Source organism: Brachyhypopomus gauderio, chromosome 3 (assembly GCF_052324685.1).
Source record: "Brachyhypopomus gauderio isolate BG-103 chromosome 3, BGAUD_0.2, whole genome shotgun sequence".
NCBI lineage: Eukaryota > Metazoa > Chordata > Actinopteri > Gymnotiformes > Hypopomidae > Brachyhypopomus > Brachyhypopomus gauderio.
The window spans coordinates 3,623,393-3,642,221 of record NC_135213.1 but is presented as its reverse complement, the minus strand read 5'-3'; the positions used below and the strand labels follow the sequence as shown (position 1 = coordinate 3,642,221).

General features: G+C 40.9%; 1 protein-coding gene across 2 annotated transcripts; it reads right to left on the bottom strand.

Moving 5' to 3' along the window:
- Positions 1-2,833: 2,833 nt before the first annotated feature.
- On the bottom strand, positions 2,834-17,199 carry LOC143510013 (uncharacterized). Of its 2 annotated transcripts, none has more exons than XR_013129865.1 (3): positions 17,012-17,199; positions 14,138-16,376; positions 2,834-7,287 (listed from the first exon to the last, which is right to left on the bottom strand). XR_013129865.1 is itself a non-coding variant. In XM_076998965.1 (3 exons), exon 3 carries the CDS (start codon positions 11,964-11,966, stop codon positions 9,792-9,794), a length of 2,175 nt encoding a protein of 724 aa, XP_076855080.1. In that variant the 5' UTR covers positions 11,967-13,577; positions 14,138-16,376; positions 17,012-17,199; the 3' UTR covers positions 7,308-9,791. The 2 variants fall into 2 exon arrangements, 1 of the variants encoding a protein (XP_076855080.1); XM_076998965.1 differs by lacking the exon at positions 2,834-7,287 and adding an exon at positions 7,308-13,577.
- Positions 17,200-18,829: the final 1,630 nt, after the last annotated feature.

Here is an 18,829-nt window from a genome sequence, read left to right as displayed (position 1 = left end):
CACCAACTGTATAAGGGTGAGAGTATAGAATGGATACTGTCCTGGATAACCCTGGATAATGTTATTGTTAAATGTTATTTTGTAAATCTTTGACATCTTCATAAAGTTTGCTCTCTATTGATTAAAGTAGACGAAGTTAGTATAGCTTACCAGTCCAATGGAGCAAGAGAATCAGAAGAGAAATATGAACCATCGCTGCTGTCAGACATGAAGAGGAAATGTGACTCTCATATCAGACTGTGCTTTATGTGGTTGAAGGTGTGGCTTATGCAATAAATGATAAAGATCAAAACCTACAATTATTTCAGTGCAATATATATACATACATATATATGCAATACAGAAACATTGTCAACATTCACACAGGAGTATATGAGCAGCTGAAACTCCCTTCCATGTATCTTGTACCTTCTGTTATTGACACCAAACCGGGGTGGTCTGTAGACCTTGTTCAGCTATGTCTACATGGTTAGTTAGACCTAGTCTAGTTTGAACTAGGGTGGTCTGACATGGTTTAGCTAGTGTTGACAGAGGTGTCAATTCCAGGTTCAGACACCTCTGTAAGCACAGACCATGCCAGCATCCCCAAACACTAAACCAGACAGCAATAATCAAACAAGAACAGCTGAGACATGATGCACTTCCAGCAGCCATTTGACAGGTGGTGATCTGGGTCACCGGAACACAGCCAGGTTATTGGGTGGCAAGGAAGGATTAGTCACTCTGCCCCTGATGGGGCTGTTAAAGTGATGCACTCACAGTGCCAGTGGATGTGCCGATGCTGTGGATGGCCCTAAAACATCATGCTGGGAAGACTGAGCTGCATCTGAGCTGTGCTTTAGTAGGTAGGAAAGACATGATAAATTGTCTGTTTACCCTGTGTCTCCCTCTGGTAGCCAAACCTCTTAATCTGAATGAAAGAGAAAAACTATAGTACCAGTTTATGTAGATTCCATGAACACACAAATGCATATGTTGAAGGACTATACCTGACAGGAAAGATATTTTAAAGATAGTATAGTAGATTAGATAGTTGATTGTTAAAGCTCTAAAGCACCTGAAGAAGCCTCCTCAGGTTGAGATGGAAAATTGAAATCACTCCTGCACCCCTTGTTCTTGTACAATGTGTCAATACTGGCACCATGTCTTGTGATATAATACCTTCTCCCCAGCACTGACTGAGGACTGTGTAGCTCTGGAATGAGAATGTTTTTGGCACACTTCAGAAGCTCTGGTGAACCTCCTGTCATTTTCTGGTGCCTTCCTCACTAAATTCATTGAGAGCTCTTCATCAAGATCAGACCATGTGGGCAAGGCATTCAGGTCATTCTCAATGGTGGATAATATATACTGCTCAAAAAAATAAAGGGAACACTAAAATAACACATCCTAGATCTCAATTAATAAAAATCTTTGAAATCAGTTGAAAATCTCTCATTTCTACCTGTTGTCTGTTCCATTTGCGCAAGAGCAGATGAAATTGATTCACAATCAGTGTTGCTTCCTATCTGAACACGAAGTGTGGATGACTTGAAGCTACATTGTGTTGTTTAAGTGTTCCCTTTATTTTTTTGAGCAGTGTATATATATAAAACATTTATTACTTATTTATTTACAAGACATGTTACAAAATGTTTAACCCAAGACATTTCAGTGATTACGTACAAAGCACTGTGGAATAAGAACAGATCCAAATACGCATCACTGCGATCTAGAGCATGTGTGCATACACACACACACACACACACACACACACACACACACACAATATCATTTGGGGAAGACAGTAATGCACAAATGTACTAGCACATTTGTACAATTTCATTCAAAACATTTAATCTAAACTCCTTAGGAATGTGGAATCCAAACGTATACACAAATAGATATGTAAACATTTTAAATACTGCCAGTTATTGAGTCAATGAGCATAACTCTTAAGGTAATAGCTTGGTATTCTGTGCATTGTTTTTAATTTCATAATGGAATTAATTTATCTACAGTACAACCTCTAAGAACATGTAAAATATAAGTGCTTTGTCAATACATTCATGTACCATTTATTTATTTTTTATTATTATTATTTTTTTACATGTACCATTTGGCTCAGCCCTTCCATTAATGCCTTTAGAAACCCATTAGTAATAGTATAGATAGAACTGAGCATATGTTTTTGAATATTTCTTGTACAAAAAATACATATATAAATAAAATGAGAATGAGAATTCATCAGTCTTGTGTGCAGCAAGTTCAGCTTTCCAAACATCAATGTTAAAATAATCACTTCCGTTTGAACAAAGTCTCGACTCCTGATAAATGCTACTTCCAGGAAATCATCAACTTGACATGACGTGGAGGCCTACAGCTTGTTCCAAAGATGAGCTTATACTTTAGCATCAAAATATAACCATTTTGTATGCAACTTCATGTCTGTAACATTTAGAGTGTGTCGTGCTTTGATCCTCTTTCACCTAGCACAGCATGCTCGTTGATTGCAAGAGAAAACATTACCAGTCTTGTCTTTATTCTTTTATTAAATGTATACAAAATACAGAGCGCTCTGGAGAGAACACACACAAGCCTATCTACTCTACCCTATGGCTCTGTGCGCAGGTCTCTGCCCGACACATTTTCCTCCTGTTCTATATAGTGTGGCCTGGGTATAAGCCCCCCCCGTTTCTTTTGGACTTTCCCTAACCTAGCCTGTTAGACAAAGGCTGATTGTCTAAGACAGTGGTTCTCAAACTGTGGTACGCGTGCACCCCGCGGTGGTACGCCAGATGAGGTCGGAAAATAAAAGATGCTTTGAGGTTTTTTTTTTTTTTTTTACACAACACATTTTTTTAATTAAAACAGAATTATGACAAGTCCTGAAATTCAGAAACTAAAAGGGATGACTCGTATTATTTGCGGAGAAAATGTCGCTAAACAGCTCGATCTGGTGCATCTTTCAAACGACACAGTCACTCGCAGAATTGATGAAATGGCGAACAACGTCAGACAAACATTGACCGAGAGAATTAAAATGAGTAAATGCTTCTCACTGCAGTTAGATGAATCCATAGATGTCGCAGATTTAGCCAACTTGCTCGTTTCCGTGCGATATGAGTATGAGGGCATGTCGCACGAAGACTTTTTGTGCTGTAAACCCCTACCAACACGAACTACAGGAGAACTACATTATAACATATGTGTGTAATGAGCAGGGTTGGCAACTTTCATGCATTGAGCGTGAGACACACGCATTTGACCGTCTTCACACGCCACACATCCGATTTCTCACGCCGACAAAAAAAATCTAGTTTATTTACCTCTGATCCACATCTATGATTCAATGAGTTACTAGTTCGCTCTGGCACCAACCACCGCGATATAATACTTATCTTGTGTCCATTTTACATCCTCCCGGTAACAATTTACGTTCGCTAACCCCCCGTCAACAACTTAAACTCGCCAAACAGCTTTTTCTTTTTTTTGGGGGGGGGGGTGGTACGTGGAGGTTTTTCGTTTGACAGTTGGTGGTACTTTGTGTAAAAAGTTTGAGAACCACTGGTCTAAGACATTCACAATCCGCTGAGGTCATCTTGTTTTTTCCCTAAATCTTACAATGACTTTTGCCAATTATGATTTTCACAGACTTAATAGTGGTTCCATACATAGGAGTTGCACGTAGATCACATACGTTAAACATACAGATGTTTCCTTACTAGGAGTGGGAGAGAGGCCTTCGCTTCCTGGTCCTGTCAAACTGATATACATTCTTATTCTTCTTCTTAAGCATCCTGTTCTTTTAGAAAACGACAGGCACTTGGAATATGGGACAGAGCATACAGGCCTTTTCTCAGACACACTTGATAATTAGCTATTTGATTAATACTATACTGTAAGCAAAACATAAAGTGATTAATATTAGAAATTTGATTAATACTTTAAGACTGGTCAAATTATATATGGATTATGATAGGCTGCTTGATCAATACTGTAATGTAAACAATATATGAAGGGATTAAAATGTAAATCTCAACAAGTGCAACAGTTTTTTTTTCTTGTTTACATTCATTCCCTGCTCACTTAATCTTTACATGTCCAACAGCACACCTTTTATCCATTAACATGTTCTGTACTAGGGTGACAAACTCTCACTATACAGGTGATCAGAAAATGTTGTGGATTTGGGTAAAACATTTCAGGAGTCACTCACTGGAAAATCCTCCACCACCCATACAGTCTCTTTCCTCTTGATTCATATCAATGCCTTGAGGACTAGCGTTAAAGCCCTCAGTATAACACCCACATTCAGACTGCACTTGATCCACTTGGCTGGGTACAAAAAAAATTTCAAGAGGAGCTCTCCTTCCATAGTCAAAATACTTATTTACGACAATACTGTAAATAGACTGCTGGACGAAATATTTTGATAATGGCAATTAAAAATTAGAAATGTGGGACACAGGTAAGAGGCACCATGACACAAATGTTGTCAAGTGTGATGGAGATTGGAATAATGATGTCAGATGTCTCTCCTGGTTTCTTAACTCATGTTTCTGTGTATAAAAAAGATAAAATACAAATAAATTATTTCTATGTGACCTGAGATTCATTGATGGATCAGTCTTACACAGCCAGAAAATAATATATGTCCAGTTAATAAAAAAAAAAAAAAAAAAAAAGCTTATCCTTTGAAATCAGCTTGGACAGAATATGACGAGTAATCTTAGTCATCCAGGCTGGTGGACAATGATCCTCCATTAGAGGCTGTAAAAGATTCAAAGTTAAACACCAAGATATTAATGATGAAGGTAACAACACAAACAAACAAGCTAGAGTTGAATGAGAGAGAATGAATAGATCGACTGATTTGGGTGGCACATACAGGGGTGATAGGGGTGGAAGTGCACCAAACTTTGAATAATTGTATCTTTAAATGAATTAATAATAGTCAGGTAATCATTATGGTGAGATAAAAAAAATTCTATTAATATTCTAAGAAAATGCTGTAACCTAAAGATTCTGTTAACACAATTAGACACAATATGTTAAAAACAGGCATGATTAATTATTTATTCATTACTGTTAGTAAATTATAGGACACCAAAAAAGAAATTATGCAAATAAAGTTTAAAAGAATTACAAGTATTATGATTATAATTAGTTTTAATATATAAAATATTTAATAAACATTTTGTGTTGGATTACTAGGACATACATTTTGTGCTTTTGTTCATGTATTACACCTTACGCCGTAAGGCGTCCATGAAGAACCAGATCGTCTGACCACCTGTACTGGCTCAAAAAAAAACATTTTCTTATATTTCTGATAAAAATTAAACTTCATCAGAATAAAGATAAAATACTGAATTTATCTTGTATCTACCTCTGAAGTTCTTCCGATGTGTGAAATACAAGCGGTCCCCAGGTTACGACGTCGATCCGTCGTAAATCGATTTTCGATGTAAATCGGAACATATGTACATACTGTAAGTAAATAACGTACTATACGCAGTTATCCTATCCTAAAGCTAGCCTTTTGGCAAATACTTTTATCCATAGCTGCGTTTAACTAAGGCTATAGACCTATCCTGACACCGCGCACACCAAACACCAAATTCCGTTTACGACGCAGAACCACTTAAGTCCAAACAAGGCTTTACACAGTAAATGGGAGATGTCGAACCACGAAAAATCGTAACTCGAGAAACTCGTAACCCAGGGACCGCCTGTATGTTTATGTCGATTGAATCGGAGGAGTGACAGTGCAGTAAAAATATTACCAGCTGTTGAGAAAACTTCACAGCTTCGGTGGCTGGCGGCCCACTAACCCATTGGCCCAACCAATATGAACCAGTACATATAATGGGGTTGTTGATGTTAAGATGTAGTTTAGCTGTTTGGGGCAATTATTGCTGAGGGGTAATTGGCAGTGGGGTAGTTGACATTGAGGGGTTATTGACCTGTTGGAGTTATTGTTATAATTTATGTTAAAAGCTTGTTTAGATGTGGATTATTTTGTTGAGGGGGTATTTTCCTGTGGTGGGGTAATTACTGTTGAGGGGCTTTTGGCATTGGGGTAGTTAATGCTGATGTATTTGATATTGTTGAAGGCTATTAGTTTAATGAGGTTGTTGCAGTTAAGAGGTAATTTAGCTGTTTGGGGCAATTACTCCTGAGGGGTAATTGGCTGTGGGGTAGTTGATATTGAGAGCAACTTCTCCCAACCATCCAAGATCAGTTTGGTGATCAACAATGCCTTTTCCAGCATGATGGAGCACCTTTCCATAAAGCAAAGGTGATAACTAAATGGCTCAGGGAACAAAACAGAGATTTTGGGTCGATGGCCTGGAAACTCCCCAGATCTTAATCCCTTGTGGTCAATCCTCAAGAGATGGGTGGACAAACAAAAACCTACACATTCTGACAAAATGCAAGCATTGACTGTGCAAGAATGGACTGCTATCAGTCAAGATTTGGTCCAGAAGTTGATTGAGAGCATGCCATGGAGAATTGCAGAGGTCCTGAATAAGAATGGTCAACACTGCAAATATTGACTTGCTGCATTAACTCATTCTAACTGTCAATAAAAGCTTGTGTTACTCATAATATGATTGCAATTATATTTCTGTATGTGATTAAAAAAAAACATCTGACAAACACACATAAAAACCAGAGGGCAGCAGATCATGGGAAAATATAACATTTGTATCATTCTCAAAACTTTTGGCCATGACTTTAACCAAAGTGAATGGCTCAAAATATCACATTTGAGACAAAAAAAAGAACATTTTACAGACTGTATTGACTGGAGAAAATAAATAATTTAAATAAATATTATTTAAATAAATAAATATATGTTTATATATTATAATTATATATTATAGTATATATTTATGTACATAAATATTCCCGATTTTCTTTGACCTGTCTGTTGTGCTCCTTGTTTAAGACATTGACCAGTGTTGCATTAGCTGCTGCAGCTTTCTGATAGTCCCTCCATGTAACCATGGCTTGTTTGTGCCGCTCAGACCTTGCATGCAATGCAAACCCCGCCTCTTTGTAAGATGCTTTCTTGAAACCAACCGGCGAGTCAAAGACTGTGTGTGTCTGAGCTATTGGGAGGCCTAAGATGTCTGCAAGCGTAACAATACGCAGGGTCCAACTGTTTTGAATATTCAAGCCAGGGGTGGATGTGGTACCAGGCTGCCTTGCAGCTCCTCCTCCTGTCCCCCATCAAGGTCCCTGGAAACAACTTTAGGTCCGGCTGCATGGGTGGGTCTTCTTTACATTTGCTGACGTCTGTGGAGAAAGACAAACTAAATATATGTAAATAAACATATATTCTGCATCGACACAGTACTTAGTATTCAGTACTTTCTTTCATTGTATTCTAAAGCCTGACCAGGGACTACGACTGCAAATTAGCTTAAGATAGACGTTTTGTATGCATCACACTAAGCAAGCAAATGTTTTCTTCAACATCACAAACCTGATGGTCCAGTGCTTGTGGATGCACATATATTCTGTCTGTGTCTCACTCTCTGCTTGTATCTCACTCTCAGCTTCCTCACTCAGGATTTTCATCTGTCTCTCTTTCCTGCTCTGTACCCTCTCTCTGGTGATACCACCCTGCCCTCCTTGCTTGGTGGTATAACCCTTTCGATGATTAGTTCCTCTGCTTATTGTTGTTGTTCTCTGATTTGTTGAATGACAAGCCTTAGAAAAAAATGGCTCAGTCTTAGAGGGGAACCAGCTCTTGTTGTTCACTTAAAAGAACCGGTTCATTCGTGATCAACACATCACCAGTGCTCTCGACTTGCTTCTCTTCAGCTCTCTTAACACCATCTGGCTCTGTCTCATGTCTCCCTCATTGTAATTAATCTTTTTGGTGTAGAAATAGGACGGAATGTCCCTTTTTCCTCTTCATTTTGAATTATAGACAAAAAGCTAAGTAACAGAGAGGAACACACAACACTTCAGCAACCTAGAATATAAATAACATTTAAGTATAATAATAGGCTACTGTTGGGGTTTCACCTACTAATCCTTTAAAGTAGTTATACTTTGTTTTACCTTAATTATTAATCAGTCTCATTAATTTAGAAATCAGTCTCATATTCTAATTATACCAGAACCACAAGTTGTTATCAACTAAGGGTAATTAATGGTTTGGTATTTGAAGGATTTAACTATGAATTCTTTGGAGGTTTTGGCAACAACCACTTTTGAATGACATCAACAGACAATTTGGTGAAAATAAATGATACATTTATTTAAAACCAACTATTCTAAAACACAAACAGCATCAACAGGTATCAGTATATTAACAGTGAAGACTGGGTATCTAGTGTGTGTGTGTGTGTGTGTGTGTGTAAAAAAAAGGGGAGGAGTAAGTGTGCGCGCTTGTGAGGAGGCGGAGTTGTAATCTCAGTTCTCCTATGGAGAACAAAGCAACTAAAATGGCGCCGACTTTAAACAGGTTTATTCCAACGTGGTCAGAGCAAAGAGTAATGGCGCTGGCTTACTAACTAAAAATTAATGTAGTGTGTCTGAGAATGGGAACTACAAGTTGTCAAATATTCAGAAGATAAAACATGGAGATTGCATGCCAGGTGGAGAACTTTGTATATACAAATCTTAACGAAGTTTATGAAAATAAAGTTAAACACAAACATTCAGAATGTATTAACAAAAAAAACTTAGTTAACTCTGTAGTTCAAATAAATAACTATGCCCTTTGATGAACTATGCCCAGCGGTAAGAGTCTCACGTGTTGAGGATTTGGGGTTTTGTCGTCCTCCCTGAATTCTCCTGGAATTAGGAGGGAATTTCCACCGCAGGCTCCTCGTTGAATTAACGACGTCGTCCAGGTGTGCTGGGGAATCGTCCAGGAACGCGAGTCTCGTTCACGGTTTAACAACAGGGAGTTGATCGCCTTTGTTTCAGTCCGTGTGGCCGCGTTAGCAAGCTTGATTGAAGCAAATCGGTGAATCTGTCGTCGCGGTAATGTTGATCGGTTGGTGGTTAGATTGCACCGTAACTCGGGCTCGTTAATTAAGTAGTATGACTTTCAGCTGTTAGTCGTTGCAAAGTTCGCGTGTTCTCAAAGAAAACCGGAGAGAGAGAAGTGGCGGAGCCTCTCTTTAATAGGTCTAACCTCGGTGTCAGTCAAACCAGAGAGAGAGAGATGAATGGCTGTTCAGGGTATTTAAACACCTGAACTGTAGACACACCCTTACTTCCGTCAAAGCAAGCTTGTTCAATGTGTTGCCAGTGGTACTGCCACCTGCTGGTTTAGCATGGTACCTACATTCCCCCTTTGGTCTTCAGACTGGGGCTGATGTCACAGTCCTGAAGAGCACAAAAGGTTATCCATGCAGTCCATGTTCCCTGTAGCATCCACTGGGAGGTGATCAATTCCATGAGTCAAGTTATCCATCCCGCTCATAGCATAATCCATGAGATGGCTGGGGGATGCTGTAGACACACATCTGGGCAACAAGTTCACTACTGGGCAGATCTTGAACAGTAACTAAGGTTAACCAAATCAAGAAAAACAATGAAAGGATACTAATGCATGGCTTAGATTTCTCTTGGCTTTACAATAAGAAAACAAGGTCACATGCAGGGCTAAATGCCTTTGATGGAAAAGAGGAAATACACGCCTCATCCTATCCTGTGATAGAGAAGTATTTAAGTATCTCACACTTGCTATACTGGTAGAGGAGAGAATAAGATCTGTGTGAGGGGTAAAATGTAGAAGTTAGGAGGTAACGCTGGGTACACCCCCCTTAGTAAAGAACCTACTGCATTGAGAATGCAGAACTGTGAGCGGAGATGATGCCAGGAACATCTCCCTTTAAAGGGAGAGCATAGGGAGGATCTTGGAGCCCCTTGGAGTCTCCTCCAGGCATACTGGGCTGCACAACAGTCTCCCAAACTGTCTGCGTGGTCTTTCTGATCTCACGCATCGACAGGTCTCCTTGGCATGCCAAAAGTGTGACATGGGTTCTCACACAAGGGTGGAGGTTATGCAAAAATAGGGATTTGAAGGTCCTGTCTTCTGTGAGACCTGGTCCATTCCTTCCCTGGAAAAATGTTTGTTTCAAGCGATTAAAGTAGTCTCTGGGATGCTCTGAACGCTTGTGCTTAATGTTAATGGCTGACATGAATGCTGACGCTTCGTCAAAGAAAGGGGAATACTCCTCAGCGAGGGCTTTGCAAAGCTGAGTGTAACTGTCCCTAATGGAAAACGGCTGTGACTCTATGAACGTGTGAACTGATCTAGAGGTGGTTTTCCAAATTAGCTTCACTTTCTCTTGTTCTGTTGCATAGGGCAAGTCTGAGAGGCTACGCTCAATTTCCTTGAGGTAGTCTTCAACATGGTAGTTTGGACTTGCTGGGTTGAATGGCTCCATGTCCTTGGCTAGTGAATCTAGCAGCTTTAACCGAGGGAAATGTTCAAGGACATGTCTATTAGAATAGGAAGGTGGACCTTCACTATCCAAGTGGTGTAACTCATGGTCAATGGGATGCCTACTGCCTCCTGTCTCTCTGTGCCTAGGTGGCAGTAATGAGCCTTTATGCATCTCAAGTTGAGAAATATCTGTATTTCTCCTTGAGGAAAAAGCTGTAGCATGTACGTCACTGTGCCAGCCTGTGCGTGGGTCAGTGGAATGATGCTCAGCGTTTAAGTAAGGCCCGTTATCTGCTCTACCTGGTGAGACGTCCCTTGTCTGTACGTTCTGCCAGTGGTGTACATCAGCATGCCTCCTGCCGACCTGCTCTGTGTGCATAGGGGGCAACAGTGAGCCTTTGTGCATCTCAAGTTGGGAAATTTCTGCATTTCCTCTTGAGGAAGTAGCTGGAGCATGTACATCACTGTGCCAGCCTGTGCGTGGGTCAGTGGAATGATGCTCAGCATTCATACAAGGCTTCCTAACTGTGGTACCTAATGAGATGTCCCTGGTCTGGACATCACACAGAGGATAATGGTCACCAGCATGCTTTCTACCTTCCTGGTCTCTGTCCATAGGGGGCAACAGTGAGCCTTTGCGCATCTCAAGTTGAGAAATACCTGCATTTCTCCTTGAGGAAGAAGCTGGAACACGTACGTCACTGCGCCAGCCTGTGCGTGGGTCAGTGGAATGATGCTCAGCATTTAAGTAAGGCTTCCTAGCTGTTGTACCTGACGGGATGTCCCTGGTCTGGACATCATGCAGAGAATAAGGAGGGCCAAAAGACATAGCAGGATTAGTATTACTCTTTTTGTTACTCAAGAGTAAGGGGGCAGAAGCTAGGGACGAGTAAGAGGGCTCTGCTGACTCGTGGCAAGAGGATGCAGATGGGGCATCTGCTCTAGGAGGGTGATTCTCCACAGAGGCTTCACTTTGAGCTTCAGAAGCTGAACCGTCAGTAGTATCATATGGATACTCTGAGGAAGAACTAGTTGCATCTAATCTAAGACTCATGGGGACTGGAGCCGGGGCCTTAGGATGTATGACAGGTGCTTCATCACCTGTGGAGTGCTGACTATATGGGCTTTCTACTGTAACTAATAAAGAAGGTCTAGAGGTGCCGGATCTAGTTGCAAGGAAATCTTGCGCTCTCGCACGAGCAAGCTCACGCTCCCTTTGGAGGCGGGCAGTTTCTGTTAAGCCCGTGTGACGTTCACTTACGGTGAGCACATCATTCAGCGCATGAGTGGTCAGTTGGAGGTTGTGGCGAAGGCTCTCAACCTCAGAACTGAGCTTAGCAGTGTCCTGTTTGAGGAGTTTATTTTCCTTGCGTAGTGCCTCTACTTCCAAGCGAGCCTGCTGCTGACATAGAAGGAACATTTTAAAAACTACATCTGGAACGGTAGGGGTCTCCTCAAAGGAGTCCTTTAGAGGTTTGTCAACTTCCTTTCTACCTTGTTCAAGCATCTGAAGGAGCTGAACAACCAGAGATGGACAAGTATTCTGCTTTAGAAAAGCCATGGTTAGTCTAAATGTACTTATAGACTAGTTAGAAAAGGGACAAAATCAAGTCAGCTTCAGTACAATCTTGGCTTAGCTAATGTGCCAGGATCCTGTGTCTGGCAAGTGTGGGCAGGTAAAGGGTAATACCTAGATAGACAAGCCAAATTGAAACTGGGGTAAAAAGAAGTGTGCAAAAGATGATTATGGTACCGGCAACTAAACACTAGCACACTGGACCAAAGACTGCAACAGTGAAGTTATACAAAGACAGTGAAGTCTGATAACTGTGCTAAATAATTATCCTAATACTTCTGCAGTACAGGGGAAATCAGTGGGATGCCACACAAATTAAAGCAACTGAATTACTATTGAAGTAATCAGAAATTAAATGAGTAAAATAAATATACTGATCTTCAGTTGATTGCTCAATGAATGTGAATAGTAACCAAATGGTAATCAAATTAGAACACTATCACCAAACTGTAGTTACCAAGTACTAGCTTTCCTCTATAGGAAGACTTGGGAAGCGTTCTAGCGACCTCTTCTGGCGAATTTGGAGATGGTCCTATTCTAATGGCTTGAAAGCCTGTGATATGAAAAATATGGTTGATATCAAACAAATATGGTTGAGCCAGAAATCTCCCTCACGCAGGGGCACCAATTATGTTGGGGTTTCACCTACTAATCCTTTAAAGTAGTTATACTTTGTTTTACCTTAATTATTAATCAGTCTCATTAATTTAGAAATCAGTCTCATATTCTAATTATACCAGAACCACAAGTTTAGTTATCAACTAAGGGTAATTAATGGTTTGGTATTTGAAGGATTTAACTGTGAATTCTTTGGAGGTTTTGGCAACAACCACTTTTGAATGACATCAACAGACAATTTGGTGAAAATAAATGATACATTTATTTAAAACCAACTATTCTAAAACACAAACAGCATCAACAGGTATCAGTAAATTAACAGTGAAGACTGGGTATCTAGTGTGTGTGTGTGTGTGTGTGTGTAAAAAAAAGGGGAGGAGTAAGTGTGCGCGCTTGTGAGGAGGCGGAGTTGTAATCTCAGTTCTCCTATGGAGAACAAGGCAACTAAAATGGCGCCGACTTTAAACAGGTTTATTCCAACGTGGTCAGAGCAAAGAGTAATGGCGCTGGCTTACTAACTAAAAATTAATGTAGTGTGTCTGAGAATGGGAACTACAAGTTGTCAAATATTCAGAAGATAAAACATGGAGATTGCATGCCAGGTGGAGAACTTTGTATATACAAATCTTAACGAAGTTTATGAAAATAAAGTTAAACACAAACATTCAGAATGTATTAACAAAAAAAACTTAGTTAACTCTGTAGTTCAAATAACTATGCCCTTTGATGAACTATGCCCAGCGGTAAGAGTCTCACGTGTTGAGGATTTGGGGTTTTGTCGTCCTCCCTGAATTCTCCTGGAATTAGGAGGGAATTTCCACCGCAGGCTCCTCGTTGAATTAACGACGTCGTCCAGGTGTGCTGGGGAATCGTCCAGGAACGCGAGTCTCGTTCACGGTTTAACAACAGGGAGTTGATCGCCTTTGTTTCAGTCCGTGTGGCCGCGTTAGCAAGCTTGATTGAAGCAAATCGGTGAATCTGTCGTTGCGGTAACGTTGATCGGTTGGTGGTTAGATTGCACCGTAACTCGGGCTCGTTAATTAAGTAGTACGACTTTCAGCTGTTAGTCGTTGCAAAGTTCGCGTGTTCTCAAAGAAAACCGGAGAGAGAGAAGTGGCGGAGCCTCTCTTTAATAGGTCTAACCTCGGTGTCAGTCAAACCAGAGAGAGAGAGATGAATGGCTGTTCAGGGTATTTAAACACCTGAACTGTAGACACACCCTTACTTCCGTCAAAGCAAGCTTGTTCAATGTGTTGCCAGTGGTACTGCCACCTGCTGGTTTAGCATGGTACCTACACTACTGTAGCAGGCTTGCTTGGTTTTGTGTTGTGGTAAGGTTCAGTGCTTAATTTGTAAATCAAACGATGCCAGAACGCAAACAGCGGCATGAGACACAGGGTCGCACACAAAACGCAACGCTTAGGCGCACAAATGTCAAAATAACAAGCCAATAAATAATATCAATAAATACCAATAAACTACTTTAAAATGATTTACGTGTGTTTTATAAGTATTTTAAGTGCAGAATCATTTCTTACCTTATTAGTTGTTCAGAATATTCCACACTGCGTCCAGATGCACCTCCTCATCATCCTCCCTGCCACGCACCTTGCTCTGTGTCTCAGCAGCCGTCCTGCGTCCTTTAGCCACCCACGACCTCACGTAAGGGACTGGATTGAACTTGGTCAAAGGAGGTCCGACAATAGTTCGAGCAGGTCCGAGATGGTGGTTGTGTGGAGAGAACCTCGGTTTGGGGTGCAAATAAGATTAATCTGGGAGAATCCCTGTTCACATTCAGCGCTTGATATGGGGATGGTATTAACAGCTGTAAACAGTTCCTTTAATCTATCAGTAATGTCTTTTCCTCCTGATTCCACGTACTCTCTGTGGCCATGGATCACTGTGCAAGGGCTGTCTATGTTGAAGCGCAGACAGAGCGACTCAACTTCAGTCTGTCCATAGAGCACACCTGCGTCCTCGGGCCAGTGCTGTGGATAAAGCACCTTTAGCTCCTCAATGAAGTTATCATAACCATTTTTGTCAGGCAAGCGCCCACCGTAGGACAACAAGCGCTGCTCTAAGTTTTTTGCCACACTTAGAGCACTAAATATGAGGCAGTTTTTTCTATCACTGGCTTTTCCTTCAGTAAGCGTGATGCCTAGAAACAAGTTGTTCTCAATTCCTGTCTTGCTCAGTTCACAAAAGCGCCCTGGTCGCTCAGACATTGCTTCAAATACTCTGACTGAACGACAAATAGCTTTATGAGCCGAAATTATTGTCGTATCTCTTTTTTGCAGTTCGAATGAAAGCTCAGACAACTCCTGTAGTGCGTCACACATCATGCCCAGATTGTTCACAAACGCACGGGAACTTATGCTTAACGCAAGACCATTGTACGTTTGCTTGGTGATGCCATCACGGATCGGATCTTCTGCTGCAGACTTAAAGTGTCTATAAAGTGCTGGATAGTTGTTCCAAACGGCCTCCACTGTCCTAAAACTGGAGGCTACCCATCTTGTGTCTAATATCCGACCAATTTTGCCCAGCTGCACGTCCAAACTGGATGCACACTCTCTCAGTTCCATACGGTTCTTGTTAGACGTGTTATAAAGTGAATATAGCTTGTCCATCAATATTTTGAATGATTGACAGCCCCCATTTCTTTAACCACGTCATTTACCGCAAGCTCAAGTCTATGGGCCGAGCAATGCCACACAGTAATATGAGGAAAAATAGCCTGAAGTCTACTCGCAACACCACTTCTCCGTCCTAACATAACAGATGTGCCATCACATGCAAGTCCAATTAGAGATTTAGACAAAAACTCCTTGGTCAAATGCACGCGCTCCAGTGCAGATATTAAATTACTTACAATGAATGCCTTCTGCAGATAAATCATCTAGTTCAACCAGTTCAGTAAATATGTTTGTTGGTTTGTCCATATCTGGTAGCTGTGTTCTTATGTAGACAGTAAGTGTGCTTTTCTTATTTAAACTAGTGGACTCGTCCAGTAAGAGGCTGAGTTTTGGCGCACACTCCACAATGCGCTCAACGACTTTTCATTTCCTCTGAAATGTGTTTTTGTATGTTTGCACATGCAATATTAGAATGCAGTACTCTACCCATATCAAGTCCGTTCAACTCCTGACAATCAATTTCACTTTCAAATCCATGCGCTGGCCTGTTGCGTTTAGCCTCTTTATACGCGGTGCGAAATATCCGACTGGTAGTGGCTATTTGTTCAGACTGAGCATTGACTATTGCTTGTCCCAAAGTGTCTTCTTTAGCCTTTTCCATTATATTTTTTGCAGTTATGTGACTCCTGGTCCGGGCATGTTCAAATATTTTTTTACGAAGTGCTCGTTGCTGCTTAGTTATGTCAGATGCAGATGAAGTTATTAAACACAACACCCATTCTTTGGCCAGTTTCATTCCACCAGTCTTCTCTGATCCTTAAGTTCCCACTGCCTTGCAAATAGAGCAACCCAAACCTGATTTAGCCATTATAAGCCATGGATAGGAGGTCTGCTTGGCCTTGAACTGTGCCTCTGTCCAGATAGTCGAGCATCCATTAGTTGACTGTTCCAGTTCCGAACCCGAGTCATCTCCAGTAAGTTCACTCCGCTCGTCCTTTACATGCGAAACCCCAGGCACCTCAGGCTCCATATCGCAGCTGGCTGTGGGCTCCTGCCCCGGTGCGACAGCCTGGTTAGTTTGGGACTCATCCACACTCGCACCTGCCCCTGTTTCAAGTTTTGGTTGTTTACAACCAGATGCCTTTTTTGTGAAAAAAGAAAAAGCAAGTTAGACTGTCTTTTCGACATATCGATTGCTGACAAATTGGATCCTTTGTATGATATCTACGTAACACAAAATATTTCCGATCAACCATTTCTAAAAAGGTTTATTACATTTTACAATCATTTCTAAAATGTAATAAATAATTTTATTTTTTTTATTAATGACCCACATAAACCGTAAAACCAATTGGTTTTATTATATTTTCGTGTATAATAATAAAAATGCCAATGGCATTTAATAAAAATGCCCATAACTTTGGACTAGGGCCGTGTGAGGTTTGGGCGGATGCTTATGGGGGAGACACGGAAAGGCATTGCTAAAAGGGAGAGCTCTTGTGTGATTTTATAGAATTATTTGTTCAATTAATTGGTTCAACGCAGACAGATTTTTTCATAACTTATAATTAGTAGGCTAGAAAGTTACCGGATCGAGGCAGACAGTTCCCGGAACGCATTCTTCAAAATTAAAGAGTTCCCGGATCCTGTTCCGGCAGGATCTGGCTCAAATTAAGCCCTAGCTAGAAGCATGCAATCAACTCAAACTGACATTAACGCCCGGTCTATTATAATTCATGAAGTTAGCCAGCAACATTTCTTGACCAGAAATCTTACCTTGTAACAACTCAATGTTTGTCCTGGTAATCGTTTCATGCTTCTGACTGCCTTTCGTTGGGTGGATGGAAACCTCACGCTCGTCTTTTCAGCGTAAATCTACAAGCCAGTTCCGGATTCAGTGGTGCAACGCACTAAAGGATCCGACTAGTATGTTGAGCCACGCGCATTAGTTCCACCTTTTACGTCGACTCCCCCCCCCCCCCCCAGAACCGCCACTGGTCAGTGTTGCCTGCTAAAAAACACAAGTGGCTTTACTTATTTTTATTCAGCATTTGTACAAGTACAAATTGGCGAGACTTTACCTCGCCATCTTTTTCTGTGTTTCAATGTCATGGAAAACAGGACGCTGAGCAGAATAATGATCACGGCACCACACACCAGGGTGAGTGTAAATAACACACTAGAAAAGGCAGCGTCTTGGAGAAGACAATAAGAGAGGATGTTTATAACTTTTAAAATCTCATGCTGTTTTGATACAAGTTGAACAGTCTTCAAATCCATCAAGTAAACATGACAGCACACGCCCTTTGAAAATAGAGAAATTACAAACCTTGTGTTCTGTTTGAGTTTCCAGGCATTGTTTTGTGTATCTCTGAAAAAGGAAAGTTTAACTTTGCATCTGTAATTGTTTTATATGGTAGTATAGCTTTCTTTATTTTAGAAAGAAACGTATGTCTTTGGAATTTAAGACAATTAAAATGACTCTTTTAAAGCAATTGTTCTCATTGTAGAAATGTACCTTTTACTTGTAAAAATGTTGCATTGCTAAAGATCATGCGTGCATGGTGCAGGAAGCTGCAATAATACAGTCCCGTATCAGACACGTCCACTGCAGTTATTGTGAGAGATGTGCTCCCAGAGTCTACAGACATCACAAACTCATCGCTTTTAGAAAAGAAATAGCACAACTTGGATGGGCTGGAAAGTCTGAAATGTTTGCAACCAACAAGATGTGGAGTAGGGCTGAACGATTTTGGAAAATAATCAAATTGCAATTTTTTATCTATAAATTGCGATTTAAAATCGCGATATTTTCCCACTGTTTTCAGGAAACTCTGTTTCGGCATTTTTTATACAGCTCAGATACAGGGTTGCCAACTTTTCAAGATCGCTTGGAGTGAGACTTGAACCTGGAGTGGGTGGCGAACGTAATGTTTGTTATGTTACGTTGTTAATTAACAACGTAATTGTTGTTATGGGGGGGAGGGTGTAAAATTGACTAAATTTAAGTATTATTATTATATCGTGATCGATCGATCGCCTGTGGTTGGCGCTAGAGCGAACTAGTAACTTTTTAGTCTAAGACGCTCAATGCGTGAGAGTTGGCAACCCTGCAGGTATAGCAACTTGGCTAAAATATGTGCGTGAGGGCATTTGGTAGCGCATATCCAGTGTGTTTAACAATGCCATGAAGCCTGGCTTGTTCACTATATTAACGGACATCATGTCTTTCACTATGAACTCCGTTACTGCCCGAGTTATTTCAGCGTGCCGCTTCGAATTATATCAATAAGGAGTTGCACTTTCAAACGGTTCGGTCAGTGAACCCTGTCTGCTGGACCGCGGTCAAGCTATCCGCGCTTTTGCGATTCATCCGTGCTTTAAATCTTATTGCGCCTATATGCGTGATTTTACGGTATTTCGCTGCTCACCGCGTACTAAGGCTGTAAGCGCAGAGAAACACTTTTGCGTATTTGAAGATGCAGCACTGGTCGTTGGCATTTTAGCCTTACAAATATCATACGAGGCTGTGTGGTGTTTTTTTAAATGCTGAATGTTTGTAGTGTTACCTCGCGTCGTAGCAACAGTAGCAAG

Coding starts and splice junctions, on each gene's coding strand:
- LOC143510013 (XM_076998965.1), bottom strand. CDS start 11,966: ATGGCTTTTCTAAAGCAGAATACTTGTCCATCTCTGGTTGTTCAGCTC.